The sequence below is a fragment of the Pangasianodon hypophthalmus genome, chromosome 24, assembly GCF_027358585.1.
Source record: "Pangasianodon hypophthalmus isolate fPanHyp1 chromosome 24, fPanHyp1.pri, whole genome shotgun sequence".
In the NCBI taxonomy this organism is placed as follows: domain Eukaryota; kingdom Metazoa; phylum Chordata; class Actinopteri; order Siluriformes; family Pangasiidae; genus Pangasianodon; species Pangasianodon hypophthalmus.
The window spans coordinates 11,620,787-11,648,756 of record NC_069733.1 but is presented as its reverse complement, the minus strand read 5'-3'; the positions used below and the strand labels follow the sequence as shown (position 1 = coordinate 11,648,756).

The 27,970-nt window shown below is 37.7% G+C and overlaps 1 protein-coding gene across 2 annotated transcripts; it reads left to right on the top strand.

Moving 5' to 3' along the window:
• Positions 1-27,970, top strand: npffr2a (neuropeptide FF receptor 2a). Of its 2 annotated transcripts, none has more exons than XM_026931437.3 (4): positions 1-305; positions 1,290-1,618; positions 9,073-9,172; positions 22,360-27,970. In XM_026931437.3, the coding sequence occupies exons 2-4, from the start codon at positions 1,297-1,299 to the stop codon at positions 23,192-23,194; spliced, it is 1,257 nt and encodes a 418-aa protein (XP_026787238.1). In that variant the 5' UTR covers positions 1-305; positions 1,290-1,296; the 3' UTR covers positions 23,195-27,970. The 2 variants fall into 2 exon arrangements, with proteins under 2 accessions (XP_026787238.1, XP_026787237.1); XM_026931436.3 differs by lacking the exon at positions 1-305 and adding an exon at positions 650-796.

Sequence of the window (27,970 nt, the reverse complement as noted above, 5' to 3'; positions counted from 1 at the left end):
AGCAGATCCACTTCCACCGCTGTCGGCTGGAGAAAGTTTTTAGCAGCAGTGCAGAATGACGGTGGACGTTGTTTTCCAGCTTGCTGTTGGAGAGCATGTTGGAGAGCATGTTGAAGAGCATGTTGGAGAGCATGTTGGAGAGCATGTGGGAGTGAAGCTGCGCAGCCTGTCTGTGTGATGGCAATGATCACTGCTCAGTCTTCATTCATTGATAACCTGTCGCACCTTTTTTTTTATTATTATTATTATTTTTTTTTTAATTTAAGGAACAGCTTCTGCACTGGGCTCTTCTGATTAAACAAGAGGTAAGAACTGGTTCTGTGCAGGGATTAGGATTTATACAGTGTGCAGTTTACCTAAACTGAGAAAGTATGACATTTTCCATTTACAGTACACGCAAAATTCAGAGATTAAAACTTCCTGGAGGTATTGCCATAGCCATACTATTCATTTTTATATCAGTTCATTTAAATTGTACTCATTTATTCTTTTGCACACTTTGCAAATATTACTTTGTATGTTTGGATCTGTGATGTCTCTGGTTGGATATTTATATCACCTAGTGCACTTTACATTTACAGGCTAGGATACTGTAGCTCACTGTAGCCAACCCTGGACCAGGAGTACCCTGTGTCCTGCACAGCTTTACACTCCCACTTCAGCTCAGGAAAGGCTGCCAATTAGCTAATTAGTTGATTAATTAGATCAGGTGTATGAGCAGGGAAAACATTTAAATGTACAGGAATGGACAAACCCAGGACCAGGGTTAATATTCTGTGCTCCAGGGACTGTTTGGGTTTGTGCAATTGAAATATTTAGCTTTTTTTTTCCCACCTGGTGCTGGGATTCCCTTGCACTAGGCAATTTAGTGTTTTCCCTGTTCTGATAAAACCTGAGTAATTAAAAAAAAACTCATTAACTGTATAAGAGCAGGGAAGACAGTGCAAGATGAGGATTGCATTCTATTCATTTAGTGTTTTATTCTGTAGACAATCATCATCATCAAAACAGGGATTTTTAATTACCATTGTTTCTTTTGCATTGTAGCCTACATAGATTAGATGAGTGATGTTTATGATGTGAAGAAAACAAATTAGACTGTCTTTGCAATCCCAGTCATAGTCACAGTCAGTGTATCATGGGTTTTGTGATCGGCTCACTTATTAGTGAAGATTCACAGTAACACCCACTTACAACTTGCAACAGTTATGCAAAAATTATTATTATTTTTTTTTGTGTATGTGTAAGGAACAATTCACCCTTCAACAATTTAACCTCATCTCTTTCAGATCAAAAATGGACGGAGAGCTGAACATCACCCTTGTGGATGAGAACTGGACTTTGCCCAACGTGTCCAGAGAATACACCACACGCCGGAGCAACATCACATATGTTGGATTTTACCTGCACCAGCCATCAGTAGCAGCTATCTTCATAGTTTCCTACTTGCTCATTTTCTTGGTCTGCATGGTTGGCAATGGAGTTGTGTGCTTCATTGTCTTAAGGAGCAAGAACATGCGTACTGTCACTAACCTGTTTATTCTCAACCTGGCTGTCAGTGACCTCCTCGTTGGGATTTTTTGCATGCCAACAACTCTTCTTGACAACATCATTACAGGTTAGTGCAATTTGTATTGCCTGATTTCATTTAGACTAGTAGTTCCTAATTCTGCTCCTGCAGTTTTGTTGCATTATATGTTTTAATGAGTACATATTATTAACTTTTTTACAGCATCTTTAATAAAGTTAAGGTTTCTTCAAAAGTATATGAAATGTATTGCAAATTTCATCGCTGTGGCTTTTGTTAGACTTTTACTAATTGGTATGTTTAGTTACATGCCATTTTAAATAAATGGAACTATAAAGGAACAAAACAACACTGGCTGTAACCGCTCAACCAAAGGGAAAATGGAATGTAAAGTTCATTGTGATATTACAATTTATAAGAGAAAATAAAATTAAAATAATTGTACTTGCTGACCTTAACTACTAATACTAACTCAGAAACCTTAAATAGGGTTTACAGCAGATGTCCGGGTGACTGTATCACTGTGACAGACAGCGATGACCAGACATGCTTTCCTTTTAAATGGGGTGTTTTTTAACTCTGCAAATAGCCTGTTGGTGTTGTGACAAATTGGGCTTATTGAGAATACACACATTTTTAGAAATCAAATACAAAAAGGCTTTGTTGTTCACTTACAATAACCACTGTCAATACCTGCAAAGCAAATGTAAATGATGGTAGTGACTTCTTTTTTTCTTACTAGTCCAACAGGTAAGAATGTGTGCTATTGATTTGTGATAATTTACTGTACTGAGCTTTGAAACACAATATTTCTACAGGATTTATGCAGGAATAAATGATAGAATGTGCATAGCTTAATATAGACTTTGTCTTAATTAAGCTTATAGCTTAATACATGACTTTGTCAATGCTTTAAGAGATCCCTGGGGTAGTTTTGCTGGGGTTGCTATGTTTAACATTGCTTCAAATAATCCACTCCATCTCCGTCATCACCTGTAGTGGTCAGATTATAGCTAAATCAGCTTTGGAACCACAGGTGGTAGGTGACAAATAAAAGGAAAAACTACGGGCTCTGCAAAAGATTCACTGCAAATCAATACAGAGTTCTTCTGACTGATCATCTATATCCTGGTAAGAGTGCTTTCTTTAAGAAAAACCCTGCCCCATGACAAGACAGGAAGGCTCATGCAATGGATTGATGAGTATGAAAATAATGTAAATCATATGGCATAACCTTTGCTGTCACCAGATCTCAACCCTATGGGAAGAACACCTATGGGAGAATTTGGCGTTAGACAGCACTCTCCACCACCATCATTAAAACATAACTGCAGGAATATCTTTTGAAAGAATGGTGTTCATCCCTCCAGTACACTGCATTGAAGCTATTCTGGCAGATCATGGTGGCCCAGCACCTTACTAAGACACTTTATGTCTTAGTAAGGCGTTAGGCAGCCTGTCTGTATCTGGAGAGTTACTTAGCTAAGTTGTGGATAAAGAACCTGGCTGCTGTATCAATTCAACACTGCCCACCAAAATGTCATTAAATGAATGTTGGTTATACAATGATGAGGAGATGAAAAAGGAGATAAATAAGTCATATTAGGTTCGTCATGAGAGGACCTTGGATGTTGAGGAAATTTAGCCAGCATTGACACAAGGTGCATGCAGATCTTTTGCTATTTGGGCAAAATGGTGCTGGCACAAGTGTTTTGACTCATTACGAATGCATGTATGTTCGGAATATTTTATAGCTTTATTATATATTATAATATAATATATAACCATGGTTAGTATTTTACTGGGTAAATAGTTCCCCAAAAGATTATGTCAATTAATTATGGGAGGAAAGGAGAGAATTGTTTATCAAATGGTGAGAATATGAAGATTTAATAAATCGTCACCAAGAGGGGGTGCCGTCTTACGCACTGATTTAAATCATGCGTTATACTCAAGGATGATGGCTGAAAAGAGCAGGTCATCACAAAACTTTTTAACATGACATCTTTCAAATTAGCAAAGTTGCAAAGTTGTTTATATGTGAATGCCTAGGTTTGCAAACAATATACAAAGATGGAGCTCAGAAAAACAAAGGCAGACGAACACACACCACTGGCAAGCTATCCAGCAAATATTAGCTAATTAGATAAAACACACAGGGCAGAGAACAAACTGCACAGTTCAAGAGGAATTAGACGCTGTGACTGACTCACAGTGTGAAGAATTTTACAATAAATTCCACAGCATGGGTAAGTTGGCTGGCAATCCATTTCTCAAAGCTGAATAGAAAATGACTTGCAAGTAAATATCTTGCCTACCTTATCTACAACCCTGGAATTTCTTTGAGTGAGCTTGGAGTAAGTAAATATAACCTTAGGAAAGAATAAAAAGAAAAATAAATAAACATGGAAAAATGAATTGATAAGAAGTAAATAAAAAAGTGAGTAAGCAAATTAAAGACAACCAGAAATAAAACAAAAAAAAAAAAAGAAATTCTTATTAATTCTTATTAATCAAGTAATTAATCAATCAATTAATCAATTAATAAAAAAATAGTTAATTATTAAACTAATTATTTTTAATTATTACGGTATTTATTTGTTATTTAATCTATTCTAGGGCCCACACCTTCATGCCAAATATTTCAAGCTCCTTTTAATTCTTAGGTTTGCACATTAGAACTGCCTTCTTCATTTCAGTTCACAGGCTAATAGAGTTCAAGTCCACAGTTTAAGAAGTGAAAACTACAAGCATAAACAGCCATAAGATATTAGCTATAAGACTAAAAAAGATAAGCACTGTGGCCAAGCATCGATAAAACAGTGTAGGGAAAGAATGTAAGTGAAGAGAATTGATATTGAAAAGCAGAGACACATCTGTTTAGTTCAGCCCTTCAGGTTTAAAGAAGATGATTTTCTCAGTCCCAAGTATAGTGCAAAATGTGTCAAGCAGCAGTGCCCTTTCAATTACGAGTTGTTTTAAAGGGGATTGCTTTTCATTCTTAAATACAATGCAAATACAGTGGTCTATCCTGTTACATTCAGCTTTGTTTTCTTTTACTGGATATCAAATGATGTGCATTACATAAAATAGGTCTAATTTTGTTTTTAAAATCAAAAATTTAAATCAGTGTATTGTAATTATCTCCCATTGAATGTTGATACAACATTATTTTTCAACCACTGTAATTAGCATTGTTAATGTGCATTTAATATGAAAGAGTGGGTGATTGGATGAGATTGTACAAAGGTTAGGAGTATGAATTATGTGTGTTTGTGTTTAATGTGTATAAGGTGTTGAGGTTTTTACTTTTGGGGGTTGGGGGTGTAAGCATCAAAGAATCAATGATCCGCTACCATAGATTATCATGTATTTTTGCTTCTATGCGGTCTCTCTCTCTCTCTCCTTTTAATTAAACATGCAGAAGGTGTATATAAGTCAATTTTTGGTCACATCTGACCACTAAACACAAATCCAATTGTAATTCCAATGACACCCTTCCAAGCAGATTCCTGTTATGAACGTAACATCTGATCATTGATGTTGAATGTATTTTTGCACATAGACAATCCTTTGACACTGCACCAGTATTTCTGTATTTTCTGGTATATCTATTTACTGCACTACAAAATATTCGTTACTGTATCCCTGTCACATTGACACTACTGTCATATTTATATTATTTTCCTTCTTACACATTATATTCTTATGACCATTCTGCTGTAACACTTTAACTTCCCTATAAGGGAAAAGTTTATCTTATCTTAAAACCTAACAAGAATAAACTAAACTATATTATTCTGAAACTATGATTTCTCAAGTCATTTTTTGGGCAAACTTTCAACTGTTTCAGACTTGTGAAATGTTTTATTATGGTTTTAATTGCAGTTAATGGTATATTTAGCTGCTTATATCTTTTTTAAAATATACAGTACGTTACCTGAATTTTTCAGGTCAAGGTATTTCCAGTCCAGAACCTGGTCATACATTGAGACCTTATTGAACAATTCCGGAAAATGATCTATAATTATTGGCCACTAACTGTCTCTGGATAGCCCAATTCAGGTAGACTCTAAATTGGATACTCAATGTACAGTAGGTTGATGTAAAGAATAACATTAAAGAATTGTAATGACATTTATTTTATATATGGAGTCAGGGTAGATGTTGCACTGCAAAAGGCAGAGCAGTGATTTTGGGTTTTTATAGCGCTATGGATTATTGATGGGAAAATATAGTATCACTCATGATAATACCACTAATAAGAAGTAATTTTTTCATATTGTGATACTGTGACATAAGCAGAATCCAAATGTGAGTTGAATTTGGATGTAGTAGCACATATGTGAAAACTACCACCTTCACATAAATGAGGAATAAAGAGTGCATGCTATTATAGGAAAATAATCAACACCACCGTGGTGTGATACGGCTAGCAGTTGATTATTTTCGGATAACAGCACATCCCCAAGTGTTTACTTCTTATATGCTGTACCACAGCAATTTGCCAATGATTATAATTTGTTATTAATTACAACAAATTGTAAAAAGTTATAAATTATGGCAAATTTAAACAGTCGTTCCCTCACCAACCTTTAATAATAAGACAAAAATCACAACTTGTGTCACAGATCAATCAAAATGCACTGCTACAAAGCACTGACACTGGAGACTCCTTACATAAACGTTAAAAATAAAACAGTAGGCTTTATATTATGAGATTTTACATGGACACAACAGTAACACAACAGGAAGGCAATTAAAAATCTCAAACATTTAGGAACCAATTTAGTAATAAGGCAAATTCTCCTGCTTGACCAACTCAGCCTGTGTTTTGGGAGCTGTTCAGACCAAGCTGGCTTGAGGGTTTTAGGGCCGTTAATCTTTGAAAGAAAAAAAAAAAAGAAAGAAAGAAAGAAAAAGATTTTCCCATTAATGTTTGTGAAATCTGCCCAAAGTAATAAATTTATCAGATTTAACTGATTAAGTTAATCAGATTTCTGCTTGTAGATTTTCAGTGTGGTGTTTTCTTTCCAAGTTAGAAGAACCAGTGCTCCTTGAAAAATGCTTATCATGTAACACTCTAAGCATGAGTCAAACATGATAATGATGCCTAACAGTGAGAGAAAGTGGGCTCATTGCTGACACTGAGAACAAATCAATTTGTAAATTATGAAATTATAAACCTGGGCCCAGTTGTTCAGAAGTAATCTGCTTTCGGCTATCAGATTGGATCAAATCTTGAAAATGGGTCGTTCAGAAAAAAAAAAGGATTCTGAAATCGGATTAGATCATGTAATCCAATCTTGGTTCTGATCTGGATCAAACCTTCAGTATGTGTTGTTCAAAACGTTTTAGTATGATTTATACATCCCAGCAGAAGAGTGAATCGAGGGAGGATTTCAGGGAGTCAAAAGTAATTTGTAACAATTGCATCCCTTATTGCATATCCAGTCAGTTCTTTATTCTGAGAGAATGCCGGAAGTTGGTTTGGGTCTTCAACTGGCTCAGGTGCATCATAAACACCTAGTAGTATTGTCATGCAGAACAATACATGCTCCACTCGCAAGAAGTTAAGGCATGCAAAGCGCCTCTTCAGAACTCTATTTAAGCACTCAATTGCACATCTTGTTTTGCAATGAGCAGTGACGAATTGTGCTTGATCAGGTGCATTTGCTGCAAGAAAAGGGGTGATCAGGTGATCTTGGTAGGAGTGGATAGGCACTGTCTCCTAATATTATGCCATCCGGTCAGTTGGTTTGGATCTCCCTGTATAGAGTACTTTCCCTCAGGATATGTGCATCATGGACAGACCCAGGCCACCTCACGACGCAGTTTGGGACAATGAGGTCAGCACTGCCCACAAGTTGGATGTTGATGCTGTGCCTCCCCTTTCGATTGACATACTCCCACTCCCTCTCAGGAGGTGCTTGTGTATGCACATGAGTGCAGTCAATAACCCCAATAGTATTGGGCATGCTTCCTAAAAGAAAAGCTTGTGCTTGGTCTGCGCAATCTGGTCATCCTTTGGAAATGGCTTGCCAATGCAATTGACAGAGCTTTCACCATATCACTCATAGTTGATTTGTCCACCCCTATATTGTCACCAACAACTTGGTAGAAAATCTCAGATGCATAGAAGTGCAGAGAAATGAGGACCTGATCTTCCACAGACAGAGCGTGACTCCTTCGGGTTCTGCGTTGAAGTTTTGGTCTGCAATGTACTTAATATCAGCATATCCAAAGTGAAACCAAGCATATAGCTCCTCAGTGGTGTATTGCTTCAGAGGTTTTGTAAAGTACACCCTTTGACGAAATTCTCTTCTACCAAACTAGTGGTTGCGATGAACAATACTTGCCATGTCAGTCCCTCTCTGTAATTCCTCTGAGAAAGGCTGAATAAGATGGCTGTGTGATTGCCCTTTTCAAACACACACATCAATTAGCTGATATGCTTTGACTTGTGTTCAGTTAACTTAATCATGCCCAAGGCCTATAAACTCTATGTTAACTACACCAAAGAGGTGGAACCATGGACTCAAAAGGTCCTAACTTCATGTTTTCAGAAACCCACACACTACTGGAAAGTGTTAAGTGCCATTATGCCTCAATAGTATGGAGTTTTACTTCTACTAAGGGTGGAGAAGTGACTAACAAAAAGAAAAAAAGACATTTGGGATGAAATCACCCAAAATGTGAATGCCATAGGGTGTGGCCAGAAGAGGACTACAGAGCAAGTGAAATTTAGATGGCCAGGGCAAAAAAATTGAAAAAGGATTGGGATGTTTATATTGTTTTATTGTGCTATTTTCTGTCTCTTCAAATAAAAACACTTAAAGTGACCCCATGCTGGCTTTTCTATCTGTTGTTCTTTACATAGCTAGTAGCCTATATTGTGATATGTAGTCCCATTTAGAGCACTAGTAATCTGGATTTGGTAATCTTGAAAAGTTTGTATCTGGATCAGGGTGATAAAATCCAATGTTGTAAAACTGACACAAACGTAAAATGAATTACCTGATCCTGGACAGCAAAACATGCTGGATCATTCTGATCCAGATTAAACATTTTGAAAAGGCCCTGGATCTTGTATGACTTGAAAATCATATGACAATAAAAGCAGGCAGTGTAATGAAATTACTGAAGCTGTCACTTGTTATGGTTGGCTGCACTACATAATAAATACTATATGTTTTAAGGGGAAATTAAATATTTTTAATATTTTTCAATATTGTTACAGAATACTGTTTTTGCAAAAAATATTCCAAATATAGTGAACAATTTATGTTTGTCTTGCCCATGAGTGTTCATTTTTTTCCTATTAATGGAGGGAGTAATAAACTCAGAACGCATAAAGCAGTTATGCAGGTGTGATTTGTATACAACTGTGATGTGAGCCTTAATTTGTGTATATGATATGTATAGATGTGTATATGTGAGCTTTGATATAGTAAAATTGCATTTTACCTCATTGTTCCCATTATACTATAGTCATAGCTGTATTGTAGCCCAGAGAAAATGAAATTTCTCTGTCTTCTTCACAGGTTGGCCATTTGGAAGCATGGTTTGCAAAGTGAGTGGTATGGTCCAGGGCATATCTGTCTCTGCCTCTGTCTTTACTCTGGTTGCTATTGCGGTTGACAGGTAATCTCACTTTTCATTTTATATAACATACACACACACATATATATATAAAACATACATACAACATATATATATATATATATATATATATATATATATATATATATATATATATATATATATAACATACACATATGAGTACTTTTATTTGCCATCAATCTATACACAATAAGCTACCAAGAAATACAAAATGACCCCAGAAACAATTAGGGCTTTATGGTAGGGGGTAGATGGAAGCCACTCCTAACTAAAAGGCATGGCAGCCCATCTGATGTCTGTCTGAAGTCTAGACAGAATAGCTAACAGTATAACATTTTTGTTCTGATTTTAGCGTAGAAATGCATTCTGATCGTTTAGGGCCATTCCATCTCAAGTGGTCCAATACAGGTTGCTTGACCATTTTTAATTTTCCTAATTTTTTTTTTGAGTGATTACCTCTATGTATAGACATTGCAAAACCATGAGGGCCATCTTTGTGTCATGGCACACAACAAATTTTGGTTATACAGCTGTTTGCAGAAACCTCAATATCTTAGCTCCTTGGAATAAAAACTGATCTCTAGAACACATTACAAGGTACATGTACATATATAAACATTTCGCACATTCTTGTTTCTTAGACTTAGCACTTAAGTCCTAATGTAATGCTCAAGATTGCTCACAGTTCCACTATTAGGGTCAGTTTATAATGGGAAGGGTTCACGTCTCAGTCTTCATTTTTTTAGGGGGTACCTACGCAAGTATAGTGTGCATGCAGAACATTTCAGGTTTGAGACTTCTCTTATTTTTTATGGGGGCAAGAAAGTAAATTTTTTTTAAATTCTCCTCACTTTCGGGTTGAATATCTCTGGTGGGGGACCAGATATGAACCTGAAATTTTTGTAGAAATAAGTCCTCTATAGTAGCATTTTGCTGTAAAAATTTTGATTTTGAGATTCCACTGGTTACAGAGCTAGGGCATGTATAAATCTGGGGAAAGCATACTTGATTCATGCATTTTGAGAAATGAATAGATGTAATACAAGAATAACAAATAATAAAAATGAACAGAGTTTTACAGTAATTATGTTTATGGTTGACACACAAGAGCTTATGTTTGTTAATGAGGTCTAAATGTTACTACATTTGACACTGCAACAGTGAAGCATGATCAATCTCAAATCTGCAGAGTTTAGCTCCAACCTCCAAACTCACCTGCCTGTAATTTTCTAGTAATCCTGAAGACCTTGGTTAGCTTGTTCAGGTGCGTTTGATTAGGCTTGGAGCTAAACTCTGATTAAGATGGAATTCGCTATGCCACAAGTTCTGCACAAACCTCTACATTTCATACAAAGTGACAGAAAATAAGCTTCCAGAGCATTAAACTATGTATACTGTATATGTGGGCCTTGATTTTGTTACAGAATACTGTTTTGCAAAAAAAATATCCCAAATATAGTGAACAATTTATGTTTGTCATCCTCTAGCCCTTCATGAGTGTTCATTTTTTTTCCATCAGTGGAGGGCGTAATAAATTGAACAGAATGGACAAACCTGTTATGTAAGTGTGGTTTGTATACAACTGCGATGTGAGCCTTGATTTGTGTATATGATTGTGTATGTATAGGTGTGTATGTGTGAGCTTCGATGTAGGAAAATTGCATTTTACCTCATTGTACCCATTATACTACCAGTCACAGCTAAAATGCTGCTTAATTGCTTAATTCTTTGCCAATATGCTAATATTGCCTTTGTCACACCCTTTGGTTTATTCAGTTTTTCACAGGAAGAAGGTAACAACAAACTGCAGAATGGCAATTCAATTGAAATCATACACTAAGTACACATTTAATAGTCTGCTAAGCCCCTGCTCATCCTCAACTCACCCACAAATCCCACACTTGCCTTTTGAAATGTCAGAGATGCTGGAGCTATATTCACTGCTTGGTGCACAGGGAGGAATTAGTATTAGAAACCTGCATGTGACATTCCTGAACCAAACCTGGAGCTGTGCGTCATATCCTTGTCTCTCATCTGTCTCTCATTCTAGTAGTGCTTTTCCTTTCATCTAGAGTTGCCAACTTCAGTAAAGTTTTCCTTGTGGATATGTTCTGCCTTACTAGGTAATTAGCCTTAAAACAAACATCACCAAGGGACTTAAAATAATGAAGTGATTTTTTGTACATTTCGCAACACATTATCACAAAATCCTGAGGAAAATATTACACTGCATATAATGATCTGGGGATTTACTGTACAGACACTTTATACAACAGACTACATGTACAATATAATGAATATACAAACTGCATTGTTGAATTGTTATACAGTATAGCATTTTGTCTGGATTAAGTCAATCCAGTTTCTGTTCTCTTCATCTATTAGTGATGGCGGAACTGAAGTTATAAATGTGGCTTTCTTTGGCTTATGGATGTCACATCCCCCAGGCTGTGTGCTGTATGCTTGCATGAAATTTTTTGAACTGTCATTCTTTTCACTACATCTAGAACAGACAGCTGTAAGCCTAGCATGTGTTCTTATTGCGTTACCTTTTGAGAAAAGCTGTCTGTGTATGTGTGTGTAATATTGCGCTCCTTGTTTGCTTCCACTAAATCATGGATCAGGATACCACATGCTCATCTGCCTTATGTATAAGAATCTCTCCTCTGAATCATTTGCATTTATATCCTCTATTAAAATCTACGTTTTCCCAAGGTGAGATTTTAATTATGATTAACATCTAGTTTAATAAGTAGAGCCACTTAAAAAAACTCATTTGTATTCTTGCTTTTTTCCCTTGCAATTTTGATTTAAAAAAAAAAAATTGTCTCACAAGCGTATGTTTATGGGCTTCATATCTGAGTACCAACTCCTGAGCCTTCTGAGAGTAAAAAGCACCTGCTCTCAAGACTTTTTCAGTCCTTATGCACATGTCTAACTTGAATACCACAACAGTACTCCTCTCTGCATCAAACTATTTACAGATATGGCTTTTCTTTTTCATATATTCTCACTGACATCATGTGGATGTAAGGCATAATAAATACCCAAACTGAGATTTCAGTATACCATGCATACCCTTACTTCAGATTTTAGCAGGTGGGTGAGTGATTTGGCATGGGTTTGTATTGTCAGGGAAGGGTTTTAGGATGAGGCAGAGGGCTAACGAGTTCACACCTGAACTTTTCTTCCTCGCATGTATTTATGTGTTTGTTTCCTCTCCCTCTTTGTGACAGTGAGCGTGTGTATCTGAACACGAGAGACTGTGAGCAAAGCTGTGGGAGTGTAGAGTGAGCTGGAAAGCTGCTAGTTTGTTTTCTTTTTCTGTTCTTTTCTTTTTTGCTTTCTTTTTTTCTATGTGCCAGACCAGAAGGGTGTTACAGAAAATAGAATAATATTAATATTATTAACAGTTGCATGTCACAAATCAACTGCTTATTAATGGAATAAATGCCTTTCCTATAAACATGATCAAATCTACTTTACGGTGACTTTAATTGCAACATGGGTGCAGTCAGTAGCCCCACTGATATTGTGAAACCCAGGGATTTCTTGGAAGTCCAGGAGCACATTGCACATAAGTGTAAGGGAACTGGATTATCCAACTTAATGATGTTTAGGAAATACCTGCCATATCTATGGAAATGTCCTGTAATCAGCTGCATGCTACAGCTACAGCTACATGGACATGCTCAGGTATTGCATTTGTCCTCCTCATTTCCTCTCCTGTTGAGGTACCAGCTGATGGCACCCATCCATCTGTATTGGTTCCGTGACTTTGTGTCTGCTGAAAAAAGTTGCAGAGCGTTTAGCAAAAAAATAATAAAAATAAATAAATAAAAAAAACAGCCTAGTCCCTGAAATGTGCTCCCTCCAAATGGCACACTGTACAGTATCCTCCAACAAAGCAATATAAGCCATGCTGCATTCATTCAATGCTGCATTCAATATTGGCAACAGACTAACGACGATGAGAACAACCTGTTTTTGTGGTAAAATTTGCAAGAACCTGAGAGGTCTGAGGATCCACCAGACCAAGATGGGCTGCACCAGGAGGAAACAAGTGGTGCAAAGCACAGCTCCAGAGCCCAGCACTGCACCTGTTGAGATGGAGGAGGAGCAGGGCCCAGAGTCACACCACAGTATCCAGAACCTCAGAGATCCACGTGCTGCAACTAGAAGAAGATCATTGCCAGGTCTTGTGGCCTGCCACACACAAAGAAGTGGCGCCAATTTGATGAGGATGTTGATGCTACCCTTGGAGCATCATCAAGGGAGGGAAGTGGAGCACTGACTCCAGTTGATCTGCACTCTGATTATCAGCATTTTGTCATCAAACAACCAAAAGCCAATAACAACACAGCTAGGCCAAATCGGTGTGAGGTCAGGATCACCCAGCTCATAAAAGAGCTGAAGTCTTAAAATACACCAGCACAGGAAGGCAAGAGAGGACGACAGACCAGCCCTTGCAGAGCTTTGGAACGTCCTATGGTGGAAGCTCCCTCTGACATGCTGAGTGGCACAGGAAAAGGGGCAGAGATTGGGCCCGCAAGCACACTGCCTTTATAGCAAATCCTTTTGGATACATTAAAGAGCTGCTTGGGCAGAATCAGAGTGGGACCCTTGCATGCCTGGAAGAAGACATTAACCGACATCAGTGATAACAGCGACAGTAGGAGGGAGAAAGAACTTGCCCACTGCAAAGGACTAATTACACCACCTGAACCCTTCATTCTGTTTAACATCAAGATGCCCACCCTGAGAATTCAGGAATACAGTTAGAGCAGCACAGACTAGCTCAGCTCCAGGGCTGAGTGGAGTGCCATACAAAGTGTATAAACATTGCCTGAGACCCCTGGAGAGACTGTGGAGAATCATCATGTAGTATGACAGACGGGGAAGGTAGCCAAGCAGTGCAGACATGCAGAACGTGTCTGGATACCAAAGGAGGAGAACGCAAGTGACGTCATGCAGTTCTGCACCATCTCCCTGCTCACTGTGGGAGGCAAAGTCTTTTTCAAGATTCTTGCTAACCACCTGACAGTGTACCTCCTGACATCGCAGTGTAGAAGGGAGAAGGGAGATTTCCCAGATATGCTGGGCTGTATAGAGCACACAGGAGTGGATACCCAGTTGAACTGTGAGGTAAGGGAGAATAAAGGAGACGTGGCAGTCATTTGACTGCCAACGCCTATGGATCCATTCCACATAAACTTGTGGCAACAGTGCTGACAAGATACCAAGATACTTACTATTGTAAGTCGCTCTGGATAAGGGCGTCTGCCAAATGCCATAAATGTAAATGTAAATGTACCATGTTCCAGAGAGGATCAAAGACCTCATACTGGACTACTACAACAGTTTCAGTTAGAGATTCCTCACTGGGTCAACATCTACATGGCATCACCTAGAGAAATCATTGCTGGTTGTCCCATATAGTGAAGTGAAGTGACTTGTGGCCAAGTATGGTGACCCATACTCAGAATTTGTGCTCTGCATTTAACCCATCCAAGTGCACACACACAGTAGTGAACACACACACTGTGAACACACACCCGGAGCAGTGGGCAGCCTTTTTGCTGCAGCACCCGGGGAGCAGTTGGGGGTTCAGTGCCTTGCTCAAGGGTCTCACCTCAGTCATGGTATTGAGGGTGGGAGAGAGCGCTGGTCATTCACTCCCCCCACCTACAATCCCTACGGGCCTGAGACTTGATCCCACAACCTTCAGGTTCACCTTCGGGTTGCAAGTCCGACTCTCTATCCTATAGGCCACGACTGCCCCTTATATAGGTGTCCTTGCTTGACTTGGTGATGAATATGCTTGTCGAGTCATCAAAAGTTGAATGTAGGGGCCCCCTGTCCAGATCTGGAACATTGTCAACCTCCGATCAGAGCCTTCATGGACAACCTGACTGTCACAACAACAGTGCCAGGATGCTGATGGCTTCTCCAAGGGCTGGAAAGCATTTACATGGGCAAGAATAAGCTTCAAGCCAGCCAAATCCAGGACCTTGGTCCTAAGGAAGGGAAGAGTATCTGACAAGCACTGCTTCTCTTTGGGAGGAGTCCCAATTCCATCTGTGTCTGAGAAGCCTGTGAATAGCCTAGGAAAGAAAGCATGGCCATCAACAGTGGATAACTCAGGACTTCCAGGGAAGTTCAAGGCATGGACATATCAGCATGGTATTCTGCCAAGACTTCTTTGGTCACTGCTGATATATGAAGTTCCATTGACCATTGTGGAGGGCTTCTAGATGGCTGGGCCTACCAAAGAGCCTAAGCAGCATTGCCTTTTCTGGGAAAACCAACAAGCTGCAGCTTCCATTCACCAGCCTGACAGAGGAATTTAAGGTCACCAGAGCAAGAGAGGTGCTACTTTATAGAGACTCAACTGACACCAGCATCTCCTCTGCAGGCATCACAGTTAGAAATGGGAGGAAGTGGCAGGCACAGGAGGTAGTCGAACAGGCAGAAGCGAGACATGGCATCATGGTAGAATCTGTAGCAGTGAGACAAGCCAGGCTTTGTAGGTGAGAGAGAGACTTCAACTGATTCAGGGAGACATTGCTGTGAAACTTGCTCTGGGTTGGGACAAGAATGAGGACTCAAATAACACACAGAGCTTCGCAGGACCCATCCACAATCATTTCCCTTACTAATGTTTAAAACCCTGGCCAATTTGTCCTTAGGACTGGAAAACAAGGGATCGTGGAACTGGTTTCGGGGGAATTGGCCTCTGTTTTCGTGGTGCAGGAATGGGGGAGGGCGGGAGGTGCAAGAGCAAGAGAGAGAGAGAGAGAGAGAGAGAGAGAGAGAGAGAGAGAGAGGGAGAAGGATCCCCTGGAGGCGCTGCCAAGTGGTCCATCACACCTTCCATTCACAAACACGCCGCCGCTTCCACAATCGCATTGTCAGAGTGGGTGAAAAACATCAGGCAGAGTTCAGGGCCTCAACTGGGCTGCTAGCCTCAACTGGTGACTGGCAGCTGAAGTTTCTGGAACACATTGCGAGGATGACACTCAGGCCAGATTTGGTCTTAACATCTGAGTGTTCTAATCAAGTGGTTATATTGGAACGCACTGTCCCCTAGGAAGGCCAGCTAGAGGCCGATGAGTGTAAGAAGCCCAAATATCTCAAACTGGTAGAGGAATGTAGAAGGCATGGGTGGAAGGCCCGCTGCAAGCCCATTGAGGTGGGCTGCAGGGGCTTTGCAGGGCAGTCTCTACATTGGACACTCAGTCTCCTCTGCATCACGTGTCTGATGAACTAAGACAATCTATGACTCTGGGTTCATCACTGATGATGTGTCCATGTCACATCATCTGGTGTTTCAAGAAACTAAGACACTGACCATCTTATCGTAATAACTGCTTGTATTCAACAATAATTACTTCCATTGGGAATTCAATGTATTAGCAGTACAACCCCATGATTTAACAAACCCATGTGTATAGCACTCCTGAGAGAATGCATTCCACAGGTGTTATGCATATGTATGCCCAATCCAAATATCTAAGCACATGTGTTTGGATAAATCCCTTATACTTCTGTGTTAGGTGGTTTGAGAAGGCAATGAATCACAATCTCACAACATTGCCAGTGAGTTTATTGTTCCTGGGAGCAACATTTCTTCTACAAAGAAACTCTCAATGTCTTTGACCTTAATCATGGAATATTAGCAAGAAGGCCTTGACTGATCATCTTTTAAGGGTAATTTTAACCATATAATTATTATGGGCAAATTATCTATGCACAGACACCAATAATGTAGGAGATATTACTTCCTACACAGAAAGCAATGAAAATGCACTGCTAATCCTGTTGCATTTTTTAAATATTATTATTAATTATATGCCTTAATCATTTGTTAATGTATTTATAAGTTACAAATTATAAATTTTAACTTTGTGTTTCTGAAAAGTCACTCTTCAAACTCAAAGCCTCCAAATGCTCCATTTGCATTTTGTCATTGACCAGACACTTTTATCCAGAGAGACTTTAAAAAGTCCAAACAATTGAAGGGGCAGCAGTACAAAGCATCTAGCAAATCGGCAACTATTCATGAACTGAAAGACAAAAAACAAATCCTAGTTTGGAGAAGTGCTAGAGTGGTTTGTGTTGTAACAAAACTACAATTTTGGAAGCTAAGGGCAAGGACAATTTAAAACCTAAGTGCATAAATAATAATGTAGTACATTGTAAACCAGTGAGTAATGCAACGTGTAAGGCAATAAATGCTAAGTAAATACAGACAAGGTAAGATGTTTTCCCAGATACTGCCTGAGAAGGCAGAAGGAATAGACACACAGAGTTGTTCACACAGAGTGGAATGGGAATCTCATTCCACCACTGAAGTGCCAGGATGCTGAAACAGAGAGGTCTACAAGGTGCTGGGAGCATGTTTAGACATCAGAGAGGAACATGCCAAGCTGAGGGTGCAGGTGTGCAGTTCAGAATCGGGGTTCATAAGTAATGTGGTGCAGAGCCCTTTGAAGTCTGCAATGCCAAGACATGCGTTTTGATTTTTTTTTTATTCTTCCTGTAGCAGGAATCCAATGGAGTGACCTCTGTGGCGGGTAATAAGAGAGATCTTAGACAGCATTCTGAGTGCTCTGCAAAGGAGACATGGCATACAGTATGTAGGAATACTGTATACTGTATAGGAAATACTGGTGATTGACAGGTTCAGTGGAGGGGAGTTTTGTCAGTTAAGTTTCAGATAACGAGTATTCTTGGGTGATGGATGGGGAAGTAAGAGAAGTAAAGCTGTGTGTCATCAGGGTAGCAGTGATAACAGCCATGTGACCTGATTGCTGAGCCCAGTGATTTAGTATAAAGGAGAAAGAGAATGGCCCAATTTCTTACAACCCATTCTTGGACATATTCACTAGCTATACTGCCCCACTGCAACAGTAACAAACAAACACTAGCTCAATACACAGATGTGTATAACAGGCAAGATTATTTTATATGTAAATAATCCAGTTATGTATACTAAAGGCCAGTTCACACCAAAAAGTTTTCATAGAGCATCTTTTAGATGCACACAGTCTTAGTGTCTAAACTTTTTTATGCTTATTTAGGCCTGGTCTGAAAAGATAATCTTGACATTATCAAAAGATCCAATAACTTAGAATAACTTTATTTGTGTATTCAATAGTTCAAAGGTAATGGATAACTGCTCAAGACTGCTCATGAACATCAAAATGTTGTACTGTTTACACTCAGTTCATAAAGAGGAGAGGAAATGATTTTTTAAAGCAAAACTGTGTTGCCTTTTCACTTTTATAAAAAAGAAACAACTCAGAGACCTACTCTCAGATGAACAACCAAGAAAAATGAAAAGAACAAAAGAACAGTAGACCATATTGCATGCATGAAAAGAACAATATTAATCTTGAATCTTCTTCTAGATTTCCTCAAAAACCACCCACCCATCGAAGATTAGGTGCCAACAAACACATCTACACTCCAGTAGCACCTATTAAACCTCAAATATTATGTACTGAGGACCATACCATTTCAAAATGAGTATAATTCCGCTCTCAGGCTCGTTCTTATTCTCTCTAACGCTAGAACTCTTTGGGGAAAGAAAAAAAAAATTCCCTGCACCACTGGTTACTGTTGGAGATTTATCTTTTACCCACTCCTTTAAATTTCATCTTCTAGTAAGAAATAACAGCTTGTTAAATATCTTGAACTGGTTCCTACTTGAAGCTATATCTTTGGTGGAGAGGTTTAGTTTGAAAAACCCTGGGTCCTTACTAAAAATAGTTGTCAAGACTATTCTCGATTCTTTTGCAATTTCATCCCAAAATTTAAGGATCACAGGGTATTGCTATACATAAAAATGAATGTCTATAGTTCAATTACATTTTTTATATAGTGCTTGTAACATTAGACATCGTCACAAAGCATCTTTACACAAATGTGGGTATGGATTTATATTTGGATCCGTAATGAGCAAGCCAGAGGGAACAGTGGCAAGGAAAAAGGAAACGTGTCCTTACATAACATGAAGAAGAAACTGTGAGAGGAATTATACTCAAAAGGGAACCCATGTACTGTAATTCTGGGTGACACTCTTCTGGGTGACTAAAGATCCCTCTTTCCTTTTGGCATTTATTAGACAGTTTTTTTAGGTCATAAGTTATATATAATTTGTAAAAAAAAATTATACTGACCTTCCCATAAAATATCACAAGCGAATGAAGTTTTAATAAAATTGCTTAATGTCAATCAGCTTCATTGTATTCCTTATTGAACTTTTGCAACACCATATGAATGTATCAGCTAAAAAAAAAAAATCAATATTTCAAAACTTTGAAATTAAGTTTCATGCATGTGAAACCATAAGCAAAAATGAATCTTTATGAATCAAAATTAATCTTTATATCATAATATGCAGGGGTATTTGCATTTTGTTTCAGTTTAGAGCTAACAAAATGGCAAACTTGAAGTTAATAGACAGAATGCCTTGGAGGAATGCCAAATTTTTGTTGGAACTGATTAAAAGACTTCAACATCTTGCACTGGGAGAGATATCCAATTACTTTTACTCTCTCTAACCAGAATTATACAATCTAGGTTTTTTTATAGTGCCAGATAAACTGAAAAATCTGAATCAGCTACCACTTTCCTAGATAGCCTGACTCGTATTATCAGCATAGGGCTGACTAATTCTCCCCATCCAAGAGAGAGAGAAATTGTTCCACTGCTTCATATCACTTTTAACTTTCTTGACAATAGGGATTGAGTTCTCATAAATTCTGTACATTTGGTAAAGTGAAGAATGAGTTTATGATTGACAGGACAGCAGTGACCAAAACCTCTGGCTTTATAAGAAGCAGAAGTATGTTGTTGGCATAGAGAGTGGTTTAAGTTCTTGTTTTGTCTAAAGAAACTCCATCTACTGATGTGTGATTCCTAATACGTTCTGCAAGAGGCTCTAATGTGAATGCAAATAGCCTCTGTCTCTGCACATTAGTAAATGAAAATCTCTTCTGAATGAAGCCTGTCTTATCTGGGCCTTTAAGTAGAGGTATTATTGGTTTCTGTTTTGTAGCTAGTAATTTGGATAACAGCTTTCAGTCCACATTAATAATATTCACAGCCCTTTACTTTCCACATTTTACTGAGAGAAATGCATGCTAAATTTAAGGTTATAGGAAGTCCTCTTTTAAATGTGTCCAAATACATGTAGGTAAAGGGCTTCGCAATAAGCCCTTAAGTTTTTCTTGGAGAATTCTGGGCCAGTGTCATCTGGACTGGTGCCTTCCTGTTTCTGAGGGTATCAATAGCCTCCTGACCCTACAAAAGACAGTAGGGAAAACAGTCTAGACAACTCAGGAATTGCTCAATGGTGACAACCTCAATTATCCAAACAACTTAGTCATTTACCCATAATTACTTGCTAACCATGAAGCCCACGACACCCCTACCAGCTTAAGGCAGATTTGTCAAATAGAATGTATATGTGCTTAAAAATGTAGTGGCATGTTCTGTAACTGGCAGAGCAGGTTTGGACTCAATAGCAGAAGAAACACATTGCCAATATTGCTGTTAAATAGCACTGGCATGTCAAGGAACAATCAGCAAATTGTTATTACAGTAAAGATGAAAGATTATCTGAACAAGAAAATTGTGTCATACCTCCTTATCTCGACGGTGAACAACAATTTACTTGCAATCCAATTTAACTGGATGTATATGATTTATACATTAATACCTGAATATCTAACTATGATGCAAATGCCTTAATATGATGCAAATATACCAAGCAGTCTATTGTGTCTTCCCATAATTTACAGCCTTCTTGTGTTATTTTTAGGCACACTGGAAAAAAGAGAATATGTGGTGGGTCAGATTTAGAAGAAATTATTATGTTGTTGTTCCTCTTTCGGCTGCTCCCGTTAGGGGTCGCAACCACAGATCATTGGTCCACATATCTGATTTTGGCACAGTTTTTATGCGGAATGCCCTTACTGATGCAGCCCTCCCCAGTTTTATCCAGGCTTGGGACCAGCACTGAGAGCGCACTGTTGCATACAACCCCAGTGGCTGGAGTTGGTTCCCTGGCCGGGAATCGAACCCAGGCCGCAGTGGTGAGAACGCTGTGGCCTAACCACTAGTCCTCCAGGGACCCACAAGAGAAAATATTATGTCTAGTTTACATAAAAGTATTTAGGTTTCCAAAAACATTATAAAATCTTTCAAAATCATGTTGGCTGTACGAAAACAAGTTGTGTTAATACAACTCAATTTGTTCATGTGGAACCAATGTACCCATTTCATTTAAGTAAATTCAATTAACTGGATCTGTGGAGATGGGATTTGTGTTAACTTGACCAACTTACGAAAAACATCGCATCACAACATTATGAATGATTTGAATACTTCCGCTCTGTAAATCAGTTTTACTTGATCATCATCTCTGAAACATTGTCACTGGAGCTACTACTTTGTAATAAATTCTACAAGAATTCAGAATCTTCCTCATATACTCACCGCCAAATTTATTAGGAACTTTATCATATTGGAGGCAAAGGCCAGGCAAAGTTTTCCAGTTTAACCTGTCCAGTTTAGTTGAACCTGTACCCAATGTAGTCTCACATTCCTGTTTTTGGCTGATAGGAGTGGAACTTGATGCAGTGTTCTCCTGTTGTGGCCCATCTACCTCAAGGTTTGACATATTGTGCATTCTGAAATGCTTTTCTGCTCACCATGGAAGTAAAGAGTGGTTATTTGAATTACCATAGACTTCCTGTCAGCTCAAACCAGTCTGGCCATTCTCACCGCTCTCATCCATGTGGCATTTCTGCTTGCAGAACTGCTGCTCACATGTTTTTTTTTTTTTTTTTTCCACACCATTCTATGTAAACTTTAGAGTCTGTTGTGTGTGAAAATCCCAGAATGTCAGCATTTTCTGAAATACTCAAACCAGCCCATGAATCCTGGTGAAACCTTTGAAACCTTTATCCTTTAATCACAAGTCTCAATCACTGAACACCAGTATACTCTGTGGAAAAAAAATGACCATAATTTAGCTGATTCCACAGCAGTGGTTCTACGGATTATTTAGTCTGAGATGCACTTTCATTAATTTGATATTTACCTTGTAGAGTTAATGTACAGGAATATAATGTGATAAGGACAATCATGCATATCTTCATCAGCACTAACAATCTTTTTATTTCTTTCTTTCTTAGATTCAGATGCATTGTTTACCCCTTCAAGCAAAAACTGACAATATCGACTGCCACACTCATCATTGTAATCATCTGGGTCTTGGCCATATCAATCATGTGCCCCTCTGGAGTCATGCTTCAAGTGACCAAAGAGCAAACCATTCGTGTCTTTCTTGGGGATGGCAACAGGACAAGTCCTTTCTACTGGTGTCGAGAAAACTGGCCAAATCAAGAGATGAGAAAGATATATACCACTGTTTTATTTGCCAACATATACCTGGCCCCTCTGTCCCTAATAGTGATCATGTATGTGAGGATTGGGATCACTCTGTTCAAAACTGCTGTGCCAACAGGTGGAAAACCTGGCCATGACAACCGCCACACTGTATCCAAGAAGAAACAGAGAGTCATAAAAATGCTTCTTGTTGTGGCCTTCCTCTTCATCTTGTCCTGGTTGCCTTTGTGGACACTGATGATGCTTACTGATTATGCCAGGCTTACAGAGAACCAGTATAGGCTCATTAATATCTACATTTATCCTTTTGCCCACTGGCTAGCCTTCTTCAACAGCAGTGTCAACCCTATAATTTATGGTTTCTTCAATGAGAATTTCCGGCGTGGATTTCAAGCAATTTTTAAGCTCAACCTGTGCTCAGTGGGCTGCCATCGAAGGAAGACCTACTCACATAGAATGCAGAGTAACTCTGTGTTGCCAGCTAACCCTCAGCCCTCTACTGAGCCTATCTCATTGAACAGTGTGGACAACCCCAGGGTCAACCATGTGAATGAGCAAGACTTAGTCATGGAGGACCTGGAAAAAGTATCTGAAAGCAGTATGGGGGGAGCTTCTCTCTAAAGGAAGTGAAGAAATGGAGTAAAGGCAGCCCAGTGGGGAGGTGGTTGCTTTCAGTTTTCATTATATACGTAGTGTAATATAATGTAAAGTATCTAGCCATTTGGTATGTATATTGTTTTATATCCATTTAACCGGTATTCCTATTTAAGGGTAAAATCTGTTTGCGAATATTAAATTGACACTTGTACAGAGCTCCTCAAAATCAAAAAGCCAAGATGCTACAGTTTTGCGTTTGTGTTTGTATAATACAGTTCCACAAAGACATGACAAAGTAATCTAATCTTGCTGAGCTTTGCCACCAAACCCAAATAGCTAAGAAAGTACAGCGAAACCACAACAGGAGATAAATGCCTAAAGTCATTGGAAAAAAATTAACAGAATAAATATTTTGAGAATGAAGATGTTGGCCATCAATGCCAATTAGGAATATTTTTATGTATGGAACAATGCAGGACGTCTCTTGCATTAGCAAGTCTACAGGATGCTCTGAGAACTAAGGAGGGACGGATTAATACTAATGCATTGTTTCGACATTTTCTTTTAAAAATCTATCCTAATATAAGAATATTCATACTGTGTGTTTTCTGTAATCAAACAGTGTGACCCTGAGAAATAAAATGTTGTAGGACCTAACATGTGCAGGATAGGAACTACATCTCATAGCCATTTCATACATGCCACATGCCAAATCAAGCATTCTCATAAAAGACAGAATTGAGAGGTAAATATCCTAGCTTAAATAGCTCTTACATAATCCTTGGTTGCAGTTTTATTTATTACAGATCTGCTTAAAATTATATATGACACTGGCTTTATGTAACTTGATGAGCCTCATGTAGGCAGGTTGTTTAATTATTTATAATGCTGTTGATTTAATTTTTTGATTTGTTATCCCCTTTTAACTGGCCTCTGAAAAAAAAATCTCATATAAATTAAGTGCTGAATATCCACTTAAGTAAAATATCTACATTCAGCAAAAAAGTAGTAAATAATAGCTTATGTTATGCTAAATTCATATGTTTATGTTAAATTCATTAAATAGAAAACCATTACAAACTTAATTTATTGTAATAACATGGACATTATATCAGTATGTAAATCTGCTGTCTGTGAGCTGCTGTGATAAGTGAATTTCCCCACTGTGGGATCAATAAAGTTTCTTATCTTATCTTATCTTATCTTTAATTCCATAATAATAAAAGGCCGGCATCACTTTTTTAGAGAGTGTTGATTATATAATAATATAAAAAATTGCCATTGTTACTTCAGGGTATCAGGGGATAACTTGTACTCTCAGAATACAGATATGTATTTTACTGAGTTTATTAAATCTATTTTTTTTTTCAGGCACTCAACCATAAAGTTATTTGAACTAATATATTTATTGTATGGTATTTTGAGCTGTGTGTTGTGCTGTGAACTAGCACATCAACTATTCATGAACCATGATATAAATTCAGTATTTTTAATGTGATGTTTGTCCACAAGGATGGATGGAAGGATATGTTTAATTTATGGAATGCCTTGCCTGAAACAGACAACCAGACATCAACGAAAACAAACATTTACTGCATTACCACATTTACAACACAACCGCTTATAACACAAACTAACAGAAACTAACATTTACAAGCAAAATTAACATAACAACACCAAAACCTCCAACACCAAAACAATAGAAGGAAAAACATGAGAGAACAAGGGTTTCAGAGTTTTGGTGCTAAGACACAAGACCTCAACTAATGGATAATCTAAACTTGGAGACCGCTAGGAACCCAGTATGAGAGAACCTCAGTGTACAAATGGAGTGTAGGGATAAGACCATATAAAAGTTAGTAAAAGTTTGTATTCAATATAGGCTAAACCAGTAGCTAGTGTAGCTAATATGGAATCAGAGTAATGTAATTAGATGTTGCTGTACGGGTGAGAATTTTGGCAAGTGAATTATGTATATATTTCAAAGCATATGTTTCAAAGCTGCTGAAATGTTTTAGCTGGTTGTGGAAGATCAACAAAATGGGAGTTATCAGCAAAAATTGCTTTATATCCATCAAATTGCAGAGGTGAGAAATACTGCGAAAACAGGGGGGAAAAAAAGAAAAAAGTGTTCTAGTTTGGTGGTGAGTGTTCTAATTTGAAAGTCAAAAGCTTGAAAGCAAGGAAAGGAGTTCAAAGTTATGCCAAGGTTACACACCACAGGGAAGGGATGGATAATCACCCAATCAATGATAATGACGAAGTCTAGACATTTAGAAATGAAGGAGTTGGGCTGATTTTTGTTTGCTGCTGGCAAATGATGTCCGTTAGTGAGATACAGCTGTGAGAGACAGAAAGAACTGATTATGCAGCCTGTGAAGCTTATTGGAGTGTTTCCCGTAAGTTTTATTATTTACTTGTATGTATGCGAGTATATAAGGATGTGAGGAAGTGGAAAACAAAACCTATATGAATAAAGAATAAGCCCATATGGGATACAAATAGTTTTTCTGCAACTATCCTTACTGTTAACTCCATAACTGACTGCACTAACCTTAGAAAGACTAAGGTCTGTAAACATCATTAGAAAACAAACAAAACAATGATGTTCCTTCTAAAGTAAGGCTGGTGTGTAATTAATCACAATACTGTAGTAAGGGGGAAAATAACTAACTAATAAATAAATAAATAGTTAGACTCTTTGTATCATCTCCTCAACAACATCAGGACATACATAGTGTATTTTTAATATATAAATTACATAATAAATATAAATGTTATAAATAAAATTGGTCATTGTTTTTGTGGATTGTTAAGAACACATCATGAGCAGTTTGTTTATGCTCTAGAAGCATTTTTAACTGTTTATAAAATGGTACTAAATATGTAAAATCATGAATAACTGTAAACACTTACATAATAACTGCTAAGGTTGTATTTCTGTAAGGTGGGAGGACACTGTTTTACCTATCATACAGAACAGTGGATAATTCTTTATCTTTTGTATTTTTATATCAATTTTAGATGTTAAATATTAGAAATGCATTGTGTTATAATGTTAAAATGGCTCATGAATGTTCATGTAACCATGTTATTATAACATTGTATTTCATCATGAAAAAAGTTTGGTTTTGAATGTACAAAGTTAATACATGGTATATTCATTCCCTGACCTAGATATGAAGGAGTGAAGAGATTTTTCTTTCCCGTTGTACTTTAAAGTACTGTTTGTGCTATAGGTACATGCTTTACTGTGGGAATAAATACTGTGACAAGACTTGACATGGCATATCACTTACTCCGTACTCAGAGTTTAGTTACGACATACCTCAGACATAAGCACTTTTCAGAAGTTGTACGAGAGTTACACCTACGGGGTGGAGTTTGTGTAATACAGAGACATGGCTCAGTTGCGTGTGATTCTGAACTTGGTATTAAGTGAGGCATTGATATATTTCAGTTCATATTGTGGTTATATGTTTTGGGTATTTTAAATAAACTCAAAAAACTATGTATTTTGATTTGACTCCAGTATTAAATATATAAATATGACACTATTATTTATTTAATCATATTGCTCCATTTTTCAAACAGAGGACACTGGAGGAGACAGTGACTGATTTTGAGACACTGCTTATTTTGAGGAGTGATTTTTTTATCATTTTGTATGTTTTTTTTTTAACAACACTTAAAGTGAACATTAACAGAAATGTTGGCATTTTTAGTTTAATTTGGCTAAATATACTAAATTAAAACCATGATAAAATAGTCTACATTCTGCACACACTACGATTTCGTGGCCTCTGTCTCATGGCATCATTCCTATCCCTAATTTTTTTTTTCAGGCTTAAAGGCATGTGCTTGTGTTTAAAGGCAGTGGTCTAGATGCTACTGAAAAACTCAGTCTCAGAGTCTTCTATTCAAGAAAATTCTGGCAACCTCAGAGGCGTGAACTACATGCAGGTAATTTGCATAATATGAATAACTTTCTCTGCGTAAATAATTTTTGAACTTAAGTCACAAACTTTGAATACAGTCCTTATTGACTGTGAATTCTTAGTTTTATGTATCAAGGAGCTATCAATGTACTGTATATTGTATTTGCTAGATGTACTGGACTCAAATCCTCAAACTGCTCAAAGCACAGTATAAAATAAATAAACCTACTTAATGGAGCTAATACGTAACTATGATTTTTGAAAAACGTACTAAATAAATCAGTATGAGTATGTTCACGCAGTGCTTTCACCAGCAACCTGATGAGAGAGGGGTAATTTTGCAAAATATATAGCCTGTTGAGCTGTCAGTCATTTTTTATAGCCTAGTGCTATAATATTACTTTTAACGTGGACAAATATGATTCTTAAAATTACTGTGAGTCAGTGCGACATACCAATCAAAGAAAATGATAAAGTCCATCTTTTTGTGAGATATGGATATTAAAGAGTCTGAATAAATATCTTCATGGAGTTTGAAAATAGTTTTTTAATCACAGTCCTGCAATGTTCATATGAATGCAGAGTGATCTGAGGCCCTGTTTTTTTGGGCTTCCAGTCAGTATTCTGCCTGTGAAATGAGTTGTATTGTATTGTTGAAATCAAATGTAAAATGTTATCTTTGTGAACCACCATCATAAGGATTTATCAGAAGTTGTTAAATGTATTTCCAAGTTCATATTCAGTTTATGTGACTTCACCGCATGGGCTCTTAAAATTTGAATTAAGAATTAAATTGGTAATACTGATACTGTGTTTGTGTACGGAAATACTTGGAAAATGATATGAAGCAAATAAAACCAAA